Source organism: Thalassophryne amazonica, chromosome 7, assembly GCF_902500255.1.
Source record: "Thalassophryne amazonica chromosome 7, fThaAma1.1, whole genome shotgun sequence".
NCBI lineage: Eukaryota > Metazoa > Chordata > Actinopteri > Batrachoidiformes > Batrachoididae > Thalassophryne > Thalassophryne amazonica.
Window position 1 is genome coordinate 16150707 of NC_047109.1, and position 25153 is coordinate 16175859.

The following is a 25153-nucleotide window of genomic DNA, read 5'->3' on the forward strand; positions in this document are numbered from 1 at the left end:
GCGCTGCCGCCTCACAGGAGCAGCTGTCACTTCTCGCCTACGACAGCTGTCACCAATCATCTGATCAGCAGTGGTATATCAGCAAGACGACATCTCCACCTCTTTGCCGAGATATCGCTCTACCTAGGAGGTACAGTACTCAGCCGACTGTGTTGTCTTTTTGACATTAACACTTTGTTACTTTTGTGCGTTAAATAGCAGACATTCTTCCGACGAGAGGTGGAGGTGGTTTTCCCGCCATACGGGTTGCTGGGTGCAAACGCACCCACATTTAACTGTTTTTGTTCCTCGCCAGCAGTACCAGATCCGACACGCGGAGGCAGTGGCCACCTGGGAGTTCGGGACTTGGCGGCTCCCGTATTCCCGGGGTTCGGTGGCGGAGGAAATCGTGTGGTTCCGGTTCTGCTTTGGACAGACGTCTCTTATCTTCGAGCCTGCCCACGTGACACATTTTGTGAATTGACTTCTTTGTCTATTGTTGTAATCTGTTGTGTTTGTTGTGCTTATTCACAACAGTAAAGTGTTGTTATTTGACTTCCTCCATTGTCCGTTCATTTGCGCCCCCTGTTGTGGGTCCGTGTTCCTACACTTTCCCAACAAGATATCTCGGCCAGCATCATGGACTCCGAGGGGCGTCACCCGGCTGTTGAACGACCAATGGGAGAGCAGGGAGCGCAGGCGTCTGCAGGAGACGTGATTGGTGAGCTGCAGCACATTCTCACCGCCTTTACGGCTCGGTTGGATCAAATGACTGAGCAAAACATCCTCCTGAACCGCAGGGTGGAGGCTCTCTTCGCACAGATGGCGGCGAGCGCTCAGGGCGCTGCTGCAGCTCGTCCTCCTGCCGACCCTGTGCTGGATATAAACGTTCCAGTGGTGGTTCAACAATCCCTCCCACCATCCCCTGAAGCATACATAAGCCCTCCTGAGCCGTACGGAGGTTGTGTGGAGACGTGCGCGGATTTTCTTATGCAGTGTTCGCTCGTCTTCGCACAACGTCCCGTCATGTACGCATCAGATGCTGGTAAAATAGCTTATGTGATTGCTCTGCTTCGGGGTAAAGCACGCGCCTGGGCTACGGCGCTCTGGGAACAGAACTCACGGTTGTTATCAGCATACACTGGGTTTGTGGGGGAGTTCAGAACAGTGTTTGATCACCCTAACAGAGGAGAGACCGCTTCAACCGTGCTGCTGTCAATGAGACAGGGACGCGAGAGCGCAGCCGCTTATGCAGTCAACTTCCGCATCGCGGCTGCGAGGTCCGGCTGGAATAACGTTGCGCTCCGCGCCGCCTTCATAAACGGACTGTCGTCGTTCTGAAGGAGCAGCTGGTAGCTAAGGAGGAACCGCGGGATTTAGATGGGCTTATCGATCTCGTTATACGGTTAGACAATCGGTTGGAGGAACGCCGTCGGGAGCGAGGCGAAGGACGTGACCGGATACGCGCCGCCCCTCTCCCTTCCGGGTTCGAAAAGGGGCCGCCCTCCCCACGCTCCACAGCCGCAGCGCTTTGTGGGGCAACAGCTCCCCCTGCTGACGTTGTTAGGGAAACGCACAGGGCCAAAATGGGGAGGCTGATCCGTGGAGAGTGTTTTCTCTGCAGCTCAACTGAGCACACACAGAGAAACTGCCCCAAACGACCAAAACGACAACACTCGCCCTTAGAGACTGGGCTAAGGGGGGGGTCAAAACATTCAAGTGAGACACACACAAATTGCCACACGACTCCCAGTCACAATCCTGAGCGGGGATTTAACCCTTCAAGCCCGAGCACTGGTGGACACGGGGTCAGAAGGGAATCTGCTAGATAGCAGATGGGCAAGGGAGGTAGGGCTCCCTCTGGTGGCGCTTCCTTCGCCGTTGCAGGTGCGGGCACTAGATGGCACCCTCCTCCCTTTACTCACACACAAGACACAACCAGTAACTCTGGTGGTGTCTGGAAACCACCGGGAGGAGATTGAGTTTTTTGTAACTCCTTCTACCTCCCGAGTGATTTTGGGCATCCCATGGATGTTGAAGCACAATCCCCGGATTGATTGGCCGTCTGGGGTGGTGGTTCAGTGGAGCGAAACCTGCCATCGGGGGTGTTTAGGATCCTCAGTTCCTCCCGGTTCACAGGCTAAGGAGGAGGTCAAAGTCCCTCCCAATCTGACGGCAGTGCCGGTTGAGTACCACGATCTTGCTGACGTCTTCAGTAAGGATCTGGCACTCACCCTTCCCCCGCACCGTCCGTACGATTGTGCCATTGATTTGGTTCCAGGCGCTGAGTTCCCGTCCAGCAGGCTGTACAACCTCTCACGACCTGAGCGCGAATCAATGGAGACCTACATCCGGACTCATTAGCTGCCGGGCTGATCCGGAACTCCACCTCCCCGATGGGGGCAGGTTTCTTTTTTGTGGGCAAGAAAGATGGCGGACTTCGTCCATGTATTGATTACAGGGGGCTGAATGAGATTACGGTTCGCAACCGATACCCGTTGTCATTGTAAGATTCCGTGTTCACTCCCCTGCATGGAGCCAAAATCTTTACTAAGCTGGATCTTAGAAATGCGTATCACCTGGTTCGGATCCGGAAGGGAGACGAATGGAAGACGGCATTAACACCCCGTTAGGTCACTTTGAGTACCTGGTCATGCCGTTCGGCCTCACCAACGCCCCTGCGACGTTCCAAGCCTTGGTTAACGACGTCTTGCGGGACTTCCTGCACCGATTCGTCTTCGTATATCTGGACAATATTCTCATCTTTTCTCCGGATCCTGAGACCCATGTCCAGCATGTACGTCAGGTCCTGCAGCGGTTGTTAGAGAACCGACTGTTTGTGAAGGGCGAGAAGTGCGAGTTTCACCGCACGTCTTTGTCCTTCCTGGGGTTTATCATCTCCTCTAACTCCGTCGCCCCTGATCCGGCCAAGGTTGCGGCGTTGAGAGATTGGCCCCAACCAACAAGCCGTAGGAAGCTGCAACAGTTCCTCGGCTTCGCTAATTTCTATAGGAGGTTCATTAAGGGCTACAGTCAGGTAGTTAGCCCCCTAACAGCCCTGACCTCTCCAAAAGTCCCCTTCACCTGGTCGGATCGGTGCGAAGCCGCGTTCAAGGAGTTGAAACGACGGTTCTCTACTGCGCCAGTTTTGGTGCAGCCTGACCCTAGCCGCCAGTTCATGGTTGAAGTGGACGCCTCTGACTCAGGGATAGGAGCCGTGCTGTCCCAGAGCGGAGAGACCGATAAGGTACTTCACCCGTGTGCCTACTTTTCACGCAGGTTGACCCCGGCTGAACGGAACTATGACGTCGGCAATCGAGAACTCCTTGCGGTGAAAGAGGCTCTTGAAGAGTGGAGACATCTGTTGGAGGGAACGTCCGTGCCATTCACGGTTTTCACTGACCACCGGAACCTGGAGTATATCAGGACCGCCAAGCGGCTGAACCCCAGGCAAGCCCGCTGGTCACTGTTCTTCGGCCGTTTTGACTTCCGGATCACCTACCGCCCCGGGACCAAAAACCAGAGATCGGATGCCTTGTCCCGGGTGCATGAAGACGAAGTCAAAACGGAGTTGTCGGATCCACCGGAACCTATCATCCCGGAGTCCGCTATCGTGGCCACCCTCACCTGGGACGTAGAGAAAACCATCCGGGAGGCCCTGGCACGGAGCCCGGATCTGGGCCGAAGAACAAACTTTACGTCCCACCAGAGGCCAGGGCTGCAGTCCTGGACTTCTGTCACGGCTCCAAGTTCTCCTGTCATCCAGGGGTGCGTAGGACCGTGGCAGTTGTCCGGCAGCGCTTCTGGTGGGCGTCCCTGGAGGCCGACGTCCGGGATTATATCCAGGCCTGCACCACCTGCGCCAGGGGCAAGGCTGACCACCGCAGGGCATCGGGACTGCTCCAGCTGCTGCCTGTGCCTCATCGCCCCTGGTCCCACATCGGCCTGGATTTTGTCACGGGCCTCCCGCCGTCCCAGGGCAACACCACCATCCTCACGATAGTGGACCAATTCTCCAAGGCGGCCCACTTCGTGGCCCTCCCGAAGCTCCCGACTGCCCAGGAGACAGCGGACCTCCTGGTCCACCACGTCGTCCGGCTGCATGGGATTCCAACAGACATCGTCTCCGACCGCGGTCCCCAGTTCTCCTCGCAAGTCTGGAGGAGCTTCTGCCGGGAACTGGGGGCCACGGTGAGTCTCTCGTCCGGGTATCATCCTCAGACCAACGGGCAAGCAGAACGGGTCAATCAGGAGGTGGAACAGGCCCTGCGCTGCGTGACGGCCGCGCACCCGGCGGCCTGGAGTACCCATTTGGCCTGGATTGAGTACGCCCATAACAGCCAGGTGTCTTCAGCCACCGGCCTCTCCCCTTTTGAGGTGTGTCTGGGGTATCAGCCCCCGTTGTTTCCGGTGGTTGAGGGAGAGGTCGCTGTGCCCTCGGTCCAGGCCCACCTGCGGAAGTGCCGTCGGGTGTGGCGCGCCGCCCGTTCTGCTTTGCTAAAGGCCCGGACGAGGGCAAAAGCCCATGCAGACCGTCGGCGGACCCCGGCCCCTGCGTATCGGCCTGGGCAGGAGGTGTGGTTGTCCACAAAGGACATTCCCCTGAAAGTGGACTCCCCTAAACTACAGGACCGTTACATCGGTCCCTTCAGAATCCTTAAGGTCATCAGTCCAGCCGCAGTGAGGCTTCAGCTTCCGGCCTCACTGCGGATCCATCCTGTTTTCCATGTGTCCCCGGATAAAGCCGCATCACACCTCACCCCTCTGTGCTCCGGGTCCGGCGCCGCCTCCTGCCCGGATCATCGATGGCGAGCCGGCTTGGACTGTGCGCCGGCTCTTGGATGTCCGTAGGATGGGCCGGGGCTTCCAGTATTTGGTGGACTGGGAGGGGTACGGACCCGAAGAACGCTCCTGGGTGAAGAGGAGCTTCATCCTGGACCCGGCCCTCCTGGCCGATTTCTACCGCCGCCACCCGGACAAGCCTGGTCGGGCGCCAGGAGGCGCCCGTTGAGGGGGGAGTCCTGTTGTGTGGGCCGCTGAAGAGGAGGTACTGCTGGCCCACCACCACCAGAGGGTGCCCTGTCTGGAGTGCGGGCTCCAGGCACCAGAGAGCGCTGCCGCCTCACAGGAGCAGCCGGGGTGACAGCTGTCACTTCTCGCCTACGACAGCTGTCACCAACCATCTGATCAGCAGTGGTATATCAGCAAGACGACATCTCCACCTCTTTGCCGAGATATCGCTCTACCTAGGAGGTACAGTACTCAGCCGACTGTGTTGTCTTTTTGACATTAACACTTTGTTACTTTTGTGCGTTAAATAGCAGACATTCTTCCGACGAGAGGTGGAGGTGGTTTTCCCGCCATACGGGTTGCTGGGTGCAAACGCACCCACATTTAACTGTTTTTGTTCCTCGCCAGCAGTACCAGATCCGACATGCGGAGGCAGTGGCCACCTGGGAGTTCGGGACTTGGCGGCTCCAGTATTCCCGGGGTTCGGTGGCGGAGGAAATCGTGTGGTTCCGGTTCTGCTTTGGACAGACGTCTCTTATCTTCGAGCCTGCCCACATGACACATTTTGTGAATTGACTTCTTTGTCTATTGTTGTAATCTGTTGTGTTTGTTGTGCTTATTCACAACAGTAAAGCGTTGTTATTTGACTTCCTCCATTGTCCGTTCATTTGCGCCCCCTGTTGTGGGTCCGTGTTCCTACACTTTCCCAACAAGAAGACTGCCCCTCCCTGAGCCTGGTTCTGCTGGAGGTTTCTTCCTGTTAAAAGGGAGTTTTTCCTTCCCACTGTCGCCAAGTGCTTGCTCACAGGGGGTCATTTTGACCGTTGGGGTTTTTTTGTAATTATTGTATGGCTTTTGCCTTACAATATAAAGCACCTTGGGGCAACTGTTTGTTGTGATTTGGTGCTATATAAATAAAATTGATTTGATTTTGATTTAACAACCCCATTCGTTTGGTTAGCGATCGGACATACACTCAACAAAAATATAAACGCAACACTTTTGGTTTTGCTCCCATTTTGTATGAGATGAACTCAAAGATCTAAAACTTTTTCCACATACACAATATCACCATTTCCCTCAAATATTGTTCACAAACCAGTCTAAATCTGTGATAGTGAGCACTTCTCCTTTGCTGAGATAATCCATCCCACCTCACAGGTGTGCCATATCAAGATGCTGATTAGACACCATGATTAGTGCACAGGTGTCCCTTAGACTGCCCACAATAAAAGGCCACTCTGAAAGGTGCAGTTTTGTTTTACTGGGGAGGATACCAGTCAGTATCTGGTGTGACCACCATTAGCCTCATGCAGTACAACACATCTCCTTCACATAGAGTTGATCAGGTTGTCAATTGTGGCCTGTGGAATGTTGGTCCACTCCTCTTCAATGGCTGTGCGAAGTTGCTGGATATTGGCAGGAACTGGTACACGCTGTCGTATACGCCGGTCCAGAGCATCCCAAACATGCTCAATGGGTGACATGTCCGGTGAGTATGCCGGCCATGCAAGAACTGGGACATTTTCAGCTTCCAAGAATTGTGTACAGATCCTTGCAACATGGGGCCATGCATTATCCTGCTGCAACATGAGGTGATGTTCTTGGATGTATGGCACAACAATGGGCCTCAGGATCTCTTCACAGTATCTCTGTGCATTCAAAATGCCATCAATAAAATGCACCTGTGTTCTTCATCCATAACAGATGCCTGCCCATACCATAACCCCACCGCCACCATGGGCCACTCGATCCACAACATTGACATCAGAAAACCGCTCACCCACATGACGCCACACACGCTGTCTGCCATCTGCCCTGGACAGTGTGAACCGGGATTCATCTGTGAAGAGAACACCTCTCCAACGTGCCAAACGCCAGCGAATGTGAGCATTTGCCCACTCAAGTCGGTTACGACCACAAACTGGAGTCAGGTCGAGACCCCGATGAGGACGACGAGCATGCAGATGAGCTTCCCTGAGACGGTTTCTGACAGTTTGTGCAGAAATTCTTTGGTTATGCAAACCGATTGTTTCAGCAGCTGTCCGAGTGGCTGGTCTCAGACGATCTTGGAGGTGAACATGCTGGATGTGGAGGTCCTGGGCTGGTGTGGTTACACGTAGTCTGCGGTTTGTGAGGCTGGTTGGATGTACTGCCAAATTCTCTGAAACGCCTTTGGAGACGGCTTATGGTAGAGAAATGCACATTCAATACACGAGCAACAGCTCTGGTTGACATTCCTGCTGTCAGCATGCCAATTGCACGCTCCCTCAAATCTTGCGACATCTGTGGCATTGTGCTGTGTGATAAAACTGCACCTTTCAGAGTGGCCTTTTATTGTGGGCAGTCTAAGGCACACCTGTGCACTAATCATGGTGTCTAATCAGCATCTTGATATGGCACACCTGTGAGGTGGGATGGATTATCTCAGCAAAGGAGAAGTGCTCACTATCACAGATTTAGACTGGTTTGTGAGCAATATTTGAGGGAAATGGTGATATTGTGTATATGGAAAAAGTTTTAGATCTTTGCGTTCATCTCATACAAAATGGGAGCAAAACCAAAAGTGTTGCGTTTATATTTTTGTTGAGTGTATTTATGTGTTTAAGTGCTTCATTTCTGGAGTTATGCCGGCTGCAAGTTTTTATTAAAACACTTGCTGGTAGAGTCAGCTGGTTTCAGTTTCCTAAGGATCACGTGCATGAACTGTGGACCAGCAGCACTTTTTTTCCCACACTCTTTGAACACTGCAGCTTAAACAATTATACGGCAAATTTATGGATTTTTACAGGTTACTGACAGCCCTATTTCCACCGAGTGGTTGCAGTCGGTACTGCATGGTATTATATGTGTCAGACGGTTAAGTCTGACTGGCAGAACCGTTTTGATTGGCAGATGGAACACTTCTATTGATGAGCGCGCATGCACGGAGTCATGCGTCATCTCCACTACACACAAAGGCAAAGCTGAGTATTTTCACATTATTTTATTAATTTTTTTGTGGATCATGGGATAATTTCATCGCGTGCAGCAGATGAGGTGCTGCGAATCTTTCAACTTGTGGTACAAAGTGTCCAGCGGTGGAAAAAGAGGACAATCCATTCATAGCAAAGACTCGAACCATCACCGGCAGATGCAATTAACGGATTACACCTGTGGCGGCACTGTAACCTGGCACCAAACTGCCGGTGTGACAAAGGGTCTTTTATTCAGCCAGGACAAGAATTGAATTATTTTCAGACATCATTTTCCAAAATCACGATATAAGGACAAGCGCTCGATTATAAGCCCTCTCTTTGATTTGAATTTGTAGACTTTGTGTTGTTTCTCGAACATGTTCTATGTGATCAGTTGAATTCACCTTTGACTGACTGTCGTCTTCCTTCAATAATTCTTCCAGAAAACCATCGATGTCATCAGTGTCACTGCTTAAGGACTGCCCAGGTTTTGTGGCACTAAATCAGAGAAGAAAACCAAATTTGTAACTTTTCTCCATGTACATCTGGAGACAAGTCAGGCAGAGAATCCTGGGTAAAAGTTATACCAAATCAACATGCAGGTCCACATTGTTCTGGTGAAGGTTGTGGTAAACAGCACCTTTTAATGCGAGTGAGCATCCTCCATGTAACTACAGACATGACTGAAACTGTGACAAATGTTTGTAACCTGCCCAAAGAAAGGGGGACAAAGTCCGTGCCCCAGATGTGACAATCTGAACAACAAGACAATATTTAGTCGACGACATTGGCTGCAGCTGTAATCCTGTGCACACTGTGTGTACATAGTAGAGAAGCTTGAATCTTCGACTGGACTGGGTCGCAAGGACGTTTCGCTTCTAATCGCAGAAGCTCAGCTAAATTTCTTGCTCTGGTCGTCTGACTTCTGTCTTGACTCTTGCAGAGAATAACAGAAACCAGCAAAAGCTGGAGTTTTAAACCTAACCAGACCCCTCCTACTGAGAGGCAGAATGCTATTGGCTAATGACTAATTGCTCGAATTAGCACCTATTGTACTCTAGTTAGCACCCTCCTAATGACAGGGCAGCTGTCCCTCCTAACAATGGGACTGACGCCTCTCATGACGACTCTCCTGACGACGTGAATGACTCATTACCATGAACAAAAGACTGAAACTGCTTTGACCTGAGTACCCCAATGTAAACAGGGGACAAAGCATGTCTCAGACGCCCTCCCCGGTTAAGGCTGGGTTTCAGCCTTAGTTCACCTTAGGGTGAACTAATTTGTAAGGTGTTAGTTCACCCTAAGGACAAGATCCCTAGTTACAAACAGAGCAATGTAGTGTATTATATCAGATGTCAGGAAAACTGTAACGAACACTAAATAGGTGAGACTCAGTTTCAGTCTTTTGTTCATGGTAATGAGTGATTCACGGCGTCAGGAGAATCATCAGGAGATGTGTCAGTCCCATCGTTAGGAGGGACAGCTGCCCTGTCATTAGGAGGGTGCTAACGAAAGTACAATAGGTGCTAATTAGAGCAAATGTTAGTCACTAGCCAATAGCAGTCTGCCTCTTGGTAGGAGGGGGTCTGGTTAGGTTTAAAACTCCAGCTTTTGCTGGCTTCTGTTATTCTTCTCTACAAGAGTCAAGACAGACATCAGACTACAAGAGCAAGAAATTTAGCTGAGGAAGCTTCTGCGATTAGAAGTGAAACGTCCTCGTGTCAAGCAACCCAATCCAGTTGAAAAGTCAAGCTTCTCTACTATGGAAACCACTTGGACAACTGAGAGCCTTCACAGAAACTGTGTGTACAGTTTTGTCACAGTTTTATTTGTGAAAATCATTCAGTATTACAACAGTAAAAACAGCATGTGTGAAACTACATTTAATGTCTTGATTCAAATGGGTTTCGCACCAATGATAGCTGTGTTTAGGAGGAAAGCTGGAAAAACAGCAGATTTTTTCCATCAGGAAGCCTTGGCAGGCGGAGTGCAGAACACTATAAAGACGCAACGTTCCAGTCATTCTTCAAAAACATTAAAGTGGACTGCTCCAGTTGTCATGAAACGAAAAGGCCAACTCAGTATTTTCCAAGTGTTTAGAAACAGTAAAATATGCACTGAAAGCAGCTGAACTTCTGGCTTTTGTTTGCAGGCGGATTACCAGGTCTGCACTTCACGGACCAGCCTGTTAGTAGGCAAGCCAGATTGAGCCATTACATCCTGTTTTAGCACTTTTTTGGAAAGTGGGTGACCGCAGCAGAACAGTGTTCTGTGAATAAGCTGCGAGAGCCACTCCTCGTATGTGGAACAAATAGGCACTTAACGCCCTCCATGCCGACAGCAGAGGTGGGAGCTCACGGTTAGTCACGCGAGAAAACAAAGTATCAGAAGGTGGAAGCTTTAAGGAGGAAGAACTGTTGTGTGAAATTCAGTGAACAGGTGAGAGAGACACTGGATGGAGGGGAAGCAGTTTTGGACAACTGGAAAAGTACTGCAGATGTGGTGAGGGAGACATCTAGGAAGGTACTGGGTGTGACATCTGAACAGTGGAAGGAAGACAAGGAGACTTGGTGGTGGAATGAAGAGGTCCATGAAAGCATAAGGAGAAAGAACTTTCTGACAAAGAATTGGGATAGTGGGAGAGATGAATAAAGTAGACAGGAGTACAAGGAGATGTGCCGTAAGGAGAAAAGAGAAGTGCCAAAAGTTAAGGAAAAGGCATATAGTGAACTGTACAGGAAGTTAAACACAAAGGAAGGAGGGAAGGACTTGTGCCGATTGGCTAAACAAAGGAACAGAGCTGGAAAGGATGTGCAGCAGTTTAGGGTGGGAAAGGATGCAGATGGTAAAGTGCTGACAAGGGAGGAAAGTGTATTGAGAAGGTGGAGGGAATATTTTGAGGAGCTTATAAATGAAGAAAATGAGAAAAACACTGGATGAGTTCGACAGCAAATCAGGAAGTGCAAGAGATTATGGTAACTGGACTGGCGGGACAGGAAGTCAGAGAGGCAAGACTGAGATAGTTTGCACATGTACAGAAGAGGTGCTGAAGATGGAGCCACCAAGCAGGAGGAATAGAGAGAGGCCAAAGAGGAGGTTTATGGATGTGCTGAGGGAGGACATGCAAGTGGTTCGTGTGACAGAGGACATGGTGAGATGGAAACAAAAGATCTACTGTGGCGCCCCCTAATAATAGCAGCCAAAAGCAGGAGAAGAAGACAGATATTGATGAGGATCAGTGAACCTCATATTTTGGGCCAAGTTGGTTCCTTTTAACAAGTAAAACAACACAAAATAAAGGACAAACAGGTCCATTGGGTTCAATGCGAAACCTCGTTGCTAATTACAGTATTCTGGTCGCCACTAGAGATCACTGTTGCCTGTTTCCTAGTCTTAATTAGCCTAAATTCTTGTAGCTGAGTTTTTTTTTTCTGTTCTGGTGCCCAAATTTATTCACCTGCCTAATTTTGTTTAAAGAATTATTGCACACTTTCTGTAAATCCTATAAACTTTATTTCACTTCTCAAATATCAGTGTTTGTCTCATATATGACATATTTAACTGAAATTTCTGATCCAAACAATCAATGATTTATAAAGCAAAATCATCAGGGGTGCCCAAACTTTTACATACAACTGTGTGTGTACATTATATATATATATATATATATATATATATATGCGCGCACACACACACACACACACACACACACATATATGTATGTGTGTGTGTGATGTATGTACGTGTTCACTCATTTATATATGTTAGCAACGTGAAAGCCACCAAACCAGTTAGAACTGAACCATGGTTTCCTGGACAGTCTCCTCTGTTTCTTCTGGGTGTTTTTGCGGCTGACAGTCATTTTGACACCGGTGAGTCCAACTTTACAGCTTGTGCTAAATCGCTCTTTTGCATGTTTAATCAGATCGTAGTTATTTTGCAGCCCTCATAATAAATTCAGTCACAACTTATCACCTAAATGTGGAGCTGCACAGAGAAAACCAAAAGAAAAAAAAATACAGAAGGGGAGGTTTGTTTTTAATGTGAGGAGTTTGAACATAGGGTGAGCTCATGTGATCCATCTCCCACCTGTACTGGACACAATTCTGAGCCAAACCATATCCGATCCTTGAGGCTAAATGCTGCAAAGTGAAAATCTTTAAAAGGGATTGTCATTCATCTAGATGTGATGTGTTATTTATGCACGGTGCTGCTCTGTCAGGGTGTGATGGATCACCGAGTGAACATTCAGTGGCTGCAGAAGTTTTCTGTCTACCGGTGTGGGCCCCGCCCAGCGCGTGACGTCATCGCGCTTCCTTCTATTTGGCAGAAATGGACAGTTTTTCCTTACTTGTGTAACTATAAGGTCATCAGCTAACAACAGTTAGCATAGTTTACCTCAATTTCCTGTCCGCGGCCTTCTCTTTCCCGCGCTTTCCGTTTCCGCACGAGCGTTCCCGCGCGGACGTACTCCCGCCGGTGTCGGCACTACAAAACCTTTTTTCTACGTCATCGAGCAGCTCGCGCAGGTCTTCATCCATCGTTCAGTCCGTCCTGTTAGACATAGAATGTCTATGCTGTTAGCACGTGAACAGCCGGGCGAAGCACGCGCCCAGTGTTGCTAAGTAATAGGGGATCCTGCTTTCAAAATAAAAACAGAAGAAATTATGTTTATCTAAAAAAACAAAACATTAGTCTGCCACGATGTTAGTTTTACTTTATATGAATTTCTTGTTTATAGATCATCTTCATTCATGTTATGTGTTATATCTTAAAAATATAATACAGAACTTTTATTTTGATAAAACAAGGAAGTACAGTATTTTGACATTTTAAGCCAACTTTATTGATAATTCAAGAACAACCAGAACACAATCCAAACACAAAAGACATACAAAACACACTGCGTCTGATTTGAGCGTAAACTCACGTGACTGCACAGGAGTACAAAATATAAAAACAGTATTATATATAATTTACATTATGCAGTGAAGATGACATTTAAAGTAAAAAAAGAATACGTTGTCGGCAGGATTCGAACCTGCGCGGGGAGACCCCAATGGATTTCTAGTCCATCGCCTTAACCACTCGGCCACGACAACCGATGATGACATAACGTGGTGGCGTTCTCTCAGAAAGGTTCCCCTATTTAACATTTAAAATTTCACTATACAGATCTTCTGATCACTTGCAGTTAGTTCTCCAATATTAGCAGCAGCACACAGACTATTTAGAGCAGTGGCGGCTGGTGCTAAAAAAATTTAAGGGGGGTGCACCTTTGAAGGAAACAAAATAAAAACGCAGTTCATACAGGGGCAACAAAAGAACAAACTAAAGACAAAACAAAATCACAACAACCTACTTTATTGCTGTCCAACACCATTCAGAGACACTATTTGACCAGAAATTTTGGCCTCCTTTCTTTCTGGACTGCAAATTTCTCAATGACTCTCTGATCAAAGTCCATCATCTCCGTCACCAGTTTCTTTTCTGTTGACCACATGTCCAGTTCATTCAGCCTGTGCTGGTTCATGGTGCTTCTGAGAAAAGTTCTGATTCTTTTCAAGGTGGAGAAGCACCTCTCAGCTTCTGCAGTGGTCATGAGTGTGGTGATGAGGATCTTTAGTAGAGTTAACAGTCTCGGAACAGACCTCTCCAACATTATTTTCCATGAACAGCTGGAAAAGGTCCACAGCACCACAGCGGGCCTTGAACTCCTCCTTGCTGTCAATGAGACTGAGCTCTATCTTCAGCTTGCTTCCACTGAGCATCAGGTAGACCTTCAAGGTGCTGCTGATGGCATCTTCAGGAAACATGGTGTGGTCCTGTGTGAACCTGTCTCCCTGCAGACAAGTGACACTGATGAGATGGTTGGTGAAGGAGAATCATTCCCTCGTGTGTTCTAATACGGTGTCACCGACCTACAGAGAGAAGAATAAAAAAAAAAACAGCTTTTAGTACCAAAACAACCAAAGTTTAATCTGCTCCCATGAAATAAAGCTTTACTTTGTCATTTTCACCATTTTAAAAACATTTGTTGTGTCAACTGCACAGTGTCCTATTTTATACGTGATGTTCATGGATCAAGATTCTAAGCACAATTATAATGTTATCTACAATTAAAATGATGCTTTAAAGTTTAACCTAAAGGTAAAACTATGCAATTAATTTTTTTGTATAGATTTACAGTAGAACAAAAAAAGTCCAAAAAAAACAAAAACAAAAAAAAAAACAATTTACAAGCATGCACCAGAAGAAGGCAGATGGCTCACACCAGCTGAGCTGTTCTCACAAGAAAAATGGAGGTTGACAACCTGAGAATACTGATTTCTTTCTTCAGTACAATCTCACCTCTTCTGCGATCCTCTGATGGTTCTCTGGGTTCAGGACCCGACGTCTCTTTGCTGGATGGAAGCTGCTGCTCACCAAACTGCTGAGCTCAACCACCGAATGGAGCCGACAAAATATTTACAATAATAACAAAAAATAAAGAGGATTAATAATAAAGGCACAAAGTCAATAATAATAATAATAAGAAGAAGACGGAGAAGAAATAGATATATATAATTAATAATAATAACCTGATCGGTTGGATGTCCTGTTGGAACTGCTGGATACAGCCGATGTTATGGACCAAATCAATGGTTTTCTTTTGAAGATGTCCACATGTGGCAAGATATGATGGAAAAGTGGCAGGAAGAATTATTATTATTATATGTGTCAGAACGGTTAAGTCTGACTGGCAGAACTGTTTTGATTGGCAGGTGGAACACTTCTATTGACGAGTGTGCATGCACGGATCATGTGTCGTCTCCACTCCACACGAAGGCAAAGCTCAGTATTTTCACATTATTTTATTTTTTTTTTTTGTGGATCATGAGATAATTTCCTCACATGCAGCAGATGAGGTGCTGCAAGTCTTTAAACTTATGGCGCAAAGTAGCCAGTGGTGGGCACAGTTCCGCTAATCCAATAATTATCGAAGAAAATATTTTCATTATCGGATTAGCTTTTCAGATAACCAATTGAAAACCATTATTGGACTAATTATCTTCTGATAAGTTTTGGTCCGATAATTTTTAGACTGTTAACGTGGTAAACAAAGCTGAACAGCTACAAACATTTATAAAATTTTAAATCAGTTGAGCACCTACCTGTTAAATGTTTTGCAGCAGATGTGTAGCTCTACCCTCTGCAAACAGCTGAAAGCTGCTTCTAGAAGAAACCATTCTATCCTCTGCAGACAAAGGAGAACTGGTAACAAAAAAGAAGAAAAAAAAAATCATTTCCTTTAACCCCATACTGATATGCTGGCAATATCACCCAAGTCATCCAGAGGCATACATTTTTAACTTACGAGGTCTATTAGAAAAGTATCCGACCTTATTATTTTTTTAAAAAATCATATGGATTTGAATCACGTGTGATTGTGTCAGACAAGCTTGAACCTTGGTGCGCATGCGTGAGTTTTTTCATGCCTGTCGGTTGTGTCATTCACCTGTGAGCAGGCTTTGAGTGAGGTGTGGTCCACCCCTCTCGTCTATTTTTTTATTGCGAATAAATGTCTGAACGATTTGGAGCTTTGCTGCATCAATTTTTTTCCAGAAACTGTGAGAGACCTCCAGGTGGACACCGTTTGAAAAATTAATATGGCTTTCAGGGACGATTTTATGGGGATTAAACAGATTACGGAGTGTTACTGCCGCTTTAAGGACTGCCCATAACTCCTGAGAGCGCGGCGCGCTCCCAGCCCCCATCGACAGGCTGACACCCGGTGGAACAACCAGATCATTTCCAACGTGAAAGTTTGTTGATCTGGGACCTCGTCTGTCTTTCACAAAAAGGCAGAAGATGTGGACATCAGCACTTTTTCGGCACATTCCACCATTACAGGAGTTTTTTTCATGGAAAAAGAAGCGGAGGGACGTGCCACGGAGCCGTTCATTACGCGGCACAAAACCACCTCCGTGTTGGTCTCACAGGACGGCTTTCAGGTGGATTTCAGACGGATTCTGGTTGCTTTCCAGTTGTGTGAATATCCGATTGTGATTGTGCATGAGCTGGACATGCCCAAACATGTCCTGTGAGGCTTCATCACGGCGTTTCTTTGCGCCATGCAGCTCCGCCGCGACACGCGGAACTCCTCCGCACGTCTGTCTTACTGTGCCGAAAAAGTGCTGATGTCCACGTCTTTTCACAATTCCTGTGCTAGTCAGATGACACCGGATCAATCAATCAATTTTATTTATATAGCGCCAAATCACAACAAACAGTTGCCCCAAGGCGCTTTATACTGTAAGGCAAGGCCATACAATAATTACGGAAAAACCCCAACGGTCAAAACGACCCCCTGTGAGCAAGCACTTGGCGACAGTGGGAAGGAAAAACTCCCTTTTAACAGGAAGAAACCTCCAGCAGAACCAGGCTCAGGGAGGGGCAGTCTTCTGCTGGGACTGGTTGGGGCTGAGGGAGAGAACCAGGAAAAAGACATGCTGTGGAGGGGAGCAGAGATCAATCACTAATGATTAAATGCAGAGTGGTGCATACAGAGCAAAAAGAGAAAGACACACTCAGTGCATCATGGGAACCCCCCAGCAGTCTAAGTCTATAGCAGCATAACTAAGGGATGGCTCAGGGTCACCTGATCCAGCCCTAACTATAAGCTTTAGCAAAAAGGAAAGTTTTAAGCCTAATCTTAAAAGTAGAGAGGGTGTCTGTTTCCCCTGATCTGAATTGGGAGCTGGTTCTACAGGAGAGGAGCCTGAAAGCTGAAGGCTCTGCCTCCCATTCTACTCTTACAAACCCTAGGAACTACAAGTAAGCCTGCAGTCTGAGAGCGAAGCGCTCTATTGGGGTGATATGGTACTATGAGGTCCCTAAGATAAGATGGGACCTGATTATTCAAACCTTATAAGTAAGAGAAGAATTTTAATTCTATTCTATTCCCGTTAGTACTCTAGCTGCAGCATTTTGAATTAACTGAAGGCTTTTCAGGGAACTTTTAGGACAACCTGATAATAATGAATTACAATAGTCCAGCCTAGAGGAAATAAATGCATGAATTAGTTTTTCAGCATCACTCTGAGACAAGACCTTTCTAATTTTAGAGATATTGCGTAAATGCAAAAAAGCAGTCCTACATATTTGTTTAATATGCGCTTTGAATGACATATCCTGATCAAAAATGACTCCAAGATTTCTCACAGTATTACTAGAGGTCAGGGTAATGCCATCCAGAGTAAGGATCTGGTTAGACACCATGTTTCTAAGATTTGTGGGGCCAAGTACAATAACTTCAGTTTTATCTGAGTTTAAAAGCAGAAAATTAGAGGTCATCCATGTCTTTATGTCTGTAAGACAATCCTGCAGTTTAGCTAATTGGTGTGTGTCCTCTGGCTTCATGGATAGATAAAGCTGGGTATCATCTGCGTAACAATGAAAATTTAAGCAATGCCGTCTAATAATACTGCCTAAGGGAAGCATGTATAAAGTGAATAAAATTGGTCCTAGCACAGAACCTTGTGGAACTCCATAATTAACCTTAGTCTGTGAAGAAGATTCCCCCATTTACATGAACAAATTGTAATCTATTAGATAAATATGATTCAAACCACCGCAGCGCAGTGCCTTTAATACCTATGGCATGCTCTAATCTCTGTAATAAAATTTTATGGTCAACAGTATCAAAAGCAGCACTGAGATCTAACAGAACAAGCACAGAGATGAGTCCACTGTCTGAGGCCATAAGAAGATCATTTGTAACCTTCACTAATGCTGTTTCTGTACTATGATGAATTCTAAAACCTGACTGAAACTCTTCAAATAGACCATTCCTCTGCAGATGATCAGTTAGCTGTTTTACAACTACCCTTTCAAGAATTTTTGAGAGAATTTCAAGACAGGATCAAGACAGCGTCCAGTTTAAAAATAAACGGCACATTTCACTGTTACAGGAGTTTTTGTCATGGAAAGAGAAGCGGCTCCACCGCGTGTCGCGGCAGAGCTGCATGTCAACCAATCAGTGTTAGCGGAGGCACATTTAACCCAGATCCTTTGCCATCTGTCTGTTACAAAACTTCAGAATTAGTGCATTATTCAACAATAAAAGATGTTATATTTTAACTTTGTACAAATTACATTAATGGAGTTATTCTATCATTATTAGTTTTATTTATACACCCAACCATAAGTCAGCACTGCTTTATTTTCCAAGACCTCCGCCTGACGGCAGCGCTGTTATTGAGTAGTGAGTTGAGCTTCGTTGCTCCTCTCAGCTGCTTTTGTTCTGGAAGCCATGTAGTGAACAGAAGCTTCCAGCAGAGGGCAGGTTGCAGGGTGCTCAAAGACAGAAGCGATGACTCATTGTTTGTATGTGTCATCACCTTTGATGCTTCCAGAAGCGATCGTGGTGTTAAAACTCAAAATCAGCTTAACAGTTGCAAGTGTACCGGAGACAATACTGGAATTTATCGATTATCTGCAGCTTCGGATAAATTTTTGGCTGGTTTATTGGTTTAGCATTATAAAAGATAACTTTTCAGTTATCTGTTATCAAAGTTAATTTTTTGGTTATCTGTGCCCACCACTGATAGCGGCTCGCGGTGGAAAAAGAGGACAATCTGTTCATAGCAAAGACTCGAACCATCAGATGCAATTAACGGATTACACCTGTGGCAGCGCTGTAACCTGGCACCAAACTGCCGAAGTGACAAAGGGACTTTTCTTCAGTAAGGACAAGGAATTAAAATATTTTCAGACATCGTTTTCCAAAATCAGGCTTTATGTGGATGTTTTCATCAGTCTGTGATCTCACTGAAATGAACAGGTAAGGATTTTTATTTACTCCTTTACTTTTTTCCATCAAGATAGTAAAACAAACTTTTTTTTTAAATTTTCTCATAACATTATGACCACAGAGCGGGGGGGGGAGTTTATCATCTCCACCTGCATGCATTTATTTATTTTATAATCACCATTCTGTGTTCTGAACTCTGCCAATATCGTCACTGTTGTCAGAGTGAAGGTTTTCCTCCAAGGTTTGGTCTCCCTCATTGTCGTCTAAATAAGGCTCTAACCCATCAGGCTGTGTCTCCACAGCTTCTTCAGAATCACCTTTATACTGGACTTGGGCTTGAATCAGCAGGTCCTGTTCTCCTGATGATGTCACAACAATATGGCCGGGGCTGAGGGCTGAAATAGAGCGCAGGCTTCAGACAGCTGTTGTTTCTTCCCCCCCACACTTTTATCTTACAGGTTTTTTTTAAAATATCAACATTTCATAATTTTTAGTGATTATTTGTGCACATTTTTTGGTGTCACCTACATTTTAATTTCTCAAATGAATAAATAAAATATAAATAAAATAAATATAAATAAATAAATTCGAGACCTTGCCACACATTTGAGCAGCTTTTGTCACCATCTAGTGGTCAATGTGGTACATTTCCTGCTCGAAACCCAAAAATTCAGTAAAAAAAATAAAATAAATAAATAAATTAAAAAATGTAAGAAATGCATGATTTTTTTTTTGTCATGCAGAGCTTTGACCTTCCAGTATTAGTGTATAAAAATTCAGATTTTATGAGTTTTGCAATCATTAAATTTTAAGATACAAAAGTTTATTGGAAGGATGTACAGAAGGACATAATTTCTACAAGTTGTACTCTCTCTGCTTCTGTGTTGTGATCGACTCTTCCCCCTCAGGACGGGAACTCACAATCTCTGGCATGGGAAGTGGACGCACTGAAAAGCAGAGGTGTCAGATCCTGCTTCAGAAAGTAAAAGTCCAGCCACATATTTGTTCCATCTTCCCAATAAACCAGCTGATTGTAATTAGTTCAGCTCTTCAGGCAGGTGGATGAGCTAATTATTGAGACCACCTGTTTTAGGTGCACAGGTAGAAGCAACACATGGGAGGGTTTTTACTTTCTGAAGCCGGATTTGACACCTCTGCTGAAAAGTCGGCTAAAACCCAGACTCTGGTAACCTTTGGTTGTCGGGGGAATGAAGCGTGTTGACTACCACATGCACAGCGACTCCTGCTGGCCTCCATCACACAGGAGCACAACTAACAGTTGCGAAAAAGTTAAACCAACACCTGTAAGTCTCAGTACTTAAACCACTGATATTTTATATTATCTCATCTTCATAGGTTTTACTTCTAAAGCGCAGAAATCTGAATGTACCCAAACCAGTTTTACTTGATTTTTTTTTTCATAATGTAAATAAAAACAGAATAAATTTTCTTTACTTGCAGCATTTTGATTTGGGACAAATTTTCAGAGATGATATAAGGACAAGTGCTCGATTATAAGCTCTCTCTTTGATTTGAATTTGAAGACTTTGTGTTGTTTCTCTAACATGTTTTTATGTGATCAGTTAAATTCACCTTTGACTGTCGTCTTCCTTCAATAATTCCTCCAGAAAAACATCAATGTCATCAGTGTCACCGCTTAAGGACTGTCCAGGTTTTGTGGCACTAAATCAGAGAAGAAAAAACAAATTTGTAACTTTTCTCCATGTACATCTGGAGACGTGTCAGGCAGAGAATCCTGGGTAAAAGTTATACCAAATCAACATGCAGGTCCACATTGTTCTGGTGAACGTCATGGTAAACAGCACCTTTTAATGCGGGTGAGCATCCTCCGTGTAACTACACAGACATGACTGAAACTGCAACAAAATGCCTGTAACCTGCCCAAAGAAAGGGGGACAGAGTCCCTTCGAGATGTCCCAGGTGTGACAATCTGAACAAGACAATATTTAGTCGAGGACACTGGCGCCGTCAGCTGGGTTCATGGACAGTCTCCTCTGTGTTTCTTCTGGCTGGTTTTATTTCTTCCGCGGCTGACAGTCATTTAGACACCAGTGAGTCCAACTTTACACTTTGTGTTCATCCATTTGTCTGCAAAATCGCTCTTTTGCATGTTAAACTGTTTGATTTCCAAAGAATGAACCAAAAATCAGATCATAGTAATTTTGCAGCCCTCATAATAACTTCAGTCACAACTTATCACCTAAATGTGGAGCTGCACAGAGAAAACCAAAAGAAAATAGAAAAAAAAAATACAGGTGGTTTGTTTTTAATGTGTTGAGTTTAAACACAGGGTGAGCTCATGTGATCTATCTCCCACCTGTACTGGACACAATTCTGAGCCAAACCACATCCGATCCTTGAGGCTAAATGCTGCAAAGTGAAAATATTTAAAAGGGATTGTCATTCATCTGGATGTGACGTTATTTATGCACGGCGCTGATCTGTCAGCGTGTGATGGATCACCGAGTGCACACACTCAGTGGCTGCAGAAGCTGTCTGCCTGCCACGCGCGTGACGTCATCGCGATTCCTTCGATATGGCAAAACTGTAGTTTTTCCTTACTTGTGTAACTATAAGGTCATCAACTAACAACCGTTAGCAACTTCCTGTCCGCGGCCTGCTCTTTCCGTCTCCGCACGAGCGTTCCCGCGCGGACGGACTCCCGCCGGCATCGGCACGACAAAACCTTTTTTCTACGTCATCGAGCAGCTCGCGCAGGTCTTCGTCCATCGTTCAGTCCGTCCTGCTATTAGCACGCGGACAGCCGGTCGAAGCACGCGCCCAGTGTTGCTAAGTAACAGTGGATCCTGTCTTCAAAATAAAGACAAGAAAATTGTCTATATAAAAAAATAATAATCTGTTAGCTTCACTTTATATGAATTTCTTGTTTATAGATCATCTTCATTCATGCTGTGTTATATCTTAAAAATAAGTGAAGAACTTTTATTTTGATAAAACAAGGGAGTATTTTGTGACATTTTTAAAGCCAACTTTATTGATAATTCAGGAACAACCTCCACAACACGATCCAAACAAAACACACTGCGTCTGATTTGAACGTAAAGTAACGTGACTGCACAGGAGTACAAAATATAAAAACCGTATTATATATAATTTACATTATGCAGTGAAGATGACATTAAAAGTGAAAAGGACACGTTGTCGGCAGGATTCGAACCTGCGCGGGGAGACCCCAATGGATTTCTAGTCCATCGCCTTAACCACTCGGCCACGACAACTGATGATGACATATTGTGGTGGCGTTCTCTCAGAAAAGTTCAACCTTTTGAAATTTATAAAATTTCACTATAAAGATCTGATCACTTGCAGTTCTCCAATATTAGCAGCAGCACACAGACTAAAGCAGTAGCAGCTAGTGCAAAAAAATTTTAAAGGGCCTTTGAAGGAAGTAAAATAAAAACGCAGTTCATACAGGGGCAACAAAAGAACAAACTAAAGACAAATCAAAATCACAATACAACCTACTTTAATTGCTGTCCAACACCATTCAGAGCCAGTATTTGACCAGAAATTTTGCTCTCCTTTCTTTCTGGACTGCAAATTTCTCAATGACCCTCTGATTAAAGTCCATCTACGTCACCAGTTTTTCTGTTGACCACATGTCCAGTTCATTCAGCCTGTCCTGGTTCATGGTGCTTCTGAGAAAAGTTCTGATTCTTTTCAAGGTGGAGAAGCACCTCTCAGCTTCTGCAGTGGTCACCGAGTGTGGTGATGAGGATCTTTAGTAGAATTAACAGTCTCTGACAAGACCTCGCCAACATTATTTTCCATGAAGAGCTGGAAAAGGTCCGCAGCACCACAGTGGGCCTTGAACTTTCCTTGCTGTCAATGAGACTGAGCTCTATCTTCAGCTTGCTTCCACTGAGCATCAGGTAGACCTTCAAGCTGCTGCTGAGGAAATGTGGTGTGGTCCTGTGTGAACCCGTCTCCCTACAGACAAGTGACACTGATGAGATGGTTGTTGAAGGAGAATCATTCCCTCGTGTGTTCTAATACGGTGTCACTGACCTACAGAGAGAAGAATAAAAAAAAAAAAAAGCAGCTTTTAGTACCAAAACAACCAAACTTTAATCTGCTCCCATGAAATAAAGCTTTACTTTGTCATTGTCACCATTTTAAAAACATTTATTGTGTCAACTGCACAGTGTCCTATTTTATACGTGATGTCTCATGGATCAAGATTCTAAGCACAAATATAATTTTATTGACAATTAAAATGATGCTTTAAAGTTTAACCTAAAGGTAAAACTATGCAATTCATTTTTTGTATAGATTTACAGTAGAACAAAAAAGTACAAACAAAACAAAGACCCAAAAAAAAAAAAAAAAAAAAAAAAAAACCACAACAACAACAAACAATTTACAAGCATGCACCAGAACAAGGCAGACGGCTGACACCAGCCGAGCTGTTCTCACAAGGCTTCAGGACCCGACGTCTCTTTGCTGGATGGAAGCTGCTGCTCTCCAAACTGCTGAGCTCAACCATCGAATGGAGCCGACAAAATATTTACAAAAATAAGAAAAAGAGGATTAATAATAAAGGCACAAAGTCAATCATGATAATAATATTAATAATAATAATAAGAGAAGAAAAATATATATAATTAATAATAATAACCTGATCGGTTGGATGTCCTGTTGGAACTGCTGGATACAGCTGATGTTATGGACCAAATCAATGGTTTTCTTTTGAGGATGTCCACACGTGGCAAGATATGATGGAAAAGTGGCAGGAAGAATTATTATTATATGTGTCAGAACAGTTAAGTCTGACTGGCAGAACTGTTTTGATTGGCAGGTGGAACACTTCTATTGACGAGCGCACATGCACGGAGTCGTGTCGTCTCCACACGAAGGCAAAGCTCAGTATTTTCACATTTTATTTATTTTTTGTGGATCATGGGATAATTTCCTCACGTGCAGCAGATGAGGTGCTGCGAGTCTTTCAACTTGCGGTACAAAGTGGCCCGCGGTGGAAAAAGAGGACGATCCGTTCATAGCAAAGACTCTAACCATCAGATGCAATTAACGGATTACATCTGTGGCGGCGCTGTAACCTGGCACCAAACTGCTGGTGTGCCAAACGGACTTTTCTTCAGCAAGGACAAGGAATTAAAATATTTTCAGACATCATTTTCCAAAGTCAGGCTATATGTGGATGTTTTCAGTCTGTGAAGATGATCTCACTGAAACGAACACAGACTTTTTATTTACTCCTCGTGTGAATGGTTTTAGTATTTAATAACATGTTACGCTACAAATGTACACTACACGAGTTGTATTCAAGAAGGAAACAAGATTTATTTTAAAAATAGCTGATATTTTCAGTCCCTCGTGTTATTTTTCAGATTTGAAATGTATGTACCTGTTTCTAAGAAAAAATACATACTTCCTCATTACTTTTTTCTGATGTCAAGGATAGTAAAACAAATTTTTTTTTTTTTTTAATTTTTATCAGTAGATTATGACCACAGAGCTGGGGGTGCAGTTTATCATCTCCATCTGCATGCCGAAATAGCATGCATTATTTATTTATTTTATAATCACCATTCTGTGTTCTGAACTCTGCCAATATTGTCACTGTTGTCAGAGTGAAGGTTTTCCTCCAAGGTTTAGTCTCCCTCATTGTCGTCTAAATAAGGCTCTAACCCATCAGGCTGTGTCTCCACAGCTTCTTCAGAATCACCTTCTGACTGGTCTTGGGCTTGACTCAGCAGGTCCTGTTGTCCTGATGATGTCATAACAATATGGCCGCAGCTGAGGGCTGAAATAGAGCGCAGGCTTCAGACATCTATTTATTCTTCACCTGCACACTTTTATCTTTCAGGATTTTTTAAAATAAATAACATATCATTTTTAGTGATTATCTGTGAAAATTTTTTGGTGTCACCTACACTTTAATTTCTCAAATGAATAAATATTCAAGGCCTTGCCACACATTTGAACAGCCTTTGTCGCCATCTAGTGGTCAATGTGGTACATTTCCAACTTGAACCCAAAATTCAGTAAAAAAAAGAAGAAATAAAAAGGTATTTAAAAATGTAAGAAAGGCATGATTTTTTTTGTCACACAGCACTTTGACCTTCCAGTATTAATGTATAAAATTCTGATTTTATGGGTTTTGCAGTTACTGAATTTTAAGATACAAAGGTTTATTGGAAGGTTGTACAGAAGGACAAAATTTCTACGTGTGGCCGCAAGTTGCACTCTCTCTGCTTCTGTGTTGTGTTCGACTCCTCCCCCTCAGGACAGGAAGTCACGATCTCCGGCATGGGAAGCGGACGCACTGAAAAGTCGGCTAAAACCCAGACTCTGGTAACCTTTGGCTGGCGGGGAAATGAAGCGTGTTGACTACCACATGCACAGC

At 44.9% G+C, this 25153-nt stretch overlaps 1 protein-coding gene and 2 non-coding genes across 4 annotated transcripts in view; all 3 read right to left on the reverse strand.

Moving 5' to 3' along the window:
• Positions 1-25153, reverse strand: part of c7h8orf37 (chromosome 7 C8orf37 homolog) — a 61732-nt gene that overhangs the window by 19819 nt on the left and 16760 nt on the right. Inside the window, exons 1-3 of one of the 2 annotated variants that reach the window (XM_034173892.1) lie at positions 15273-15282; positions 12348-12521; positions 8351-8444 (exon numbers count right to left, since the gene is read on the reverse strand). In XM_034173892.1, the coding sequence (XP_034029783.1) occupies positions 8351-8444; positions 12348-12490 (237 nt within the window). In that variant the 5' untranslated portion in view covers positions 12491-12521; positions 15273-15282. Of the gene's footprint in view, positions 1-8350; positions 8445-12347; positions 12522-15236; positions 15246-15272; positions 15283-20340; positions 20428-25153 lie in introns of those variants that run through there. The other variant, XM_034173893.1, reaches the window with a different exon arrangement.
• Positions 12970-13051, reverse strand: trnas-aga. The gene has a single exon. It is a non-coding gene; the product is annotated as a tRNA-Ser (tRNA).
• On the reverse strand, positions 21923-22004 carry trnas-aga. The gene has a single exon. It is a non-coding gene; the product is annotated as a tRNA-Ser (tRNA).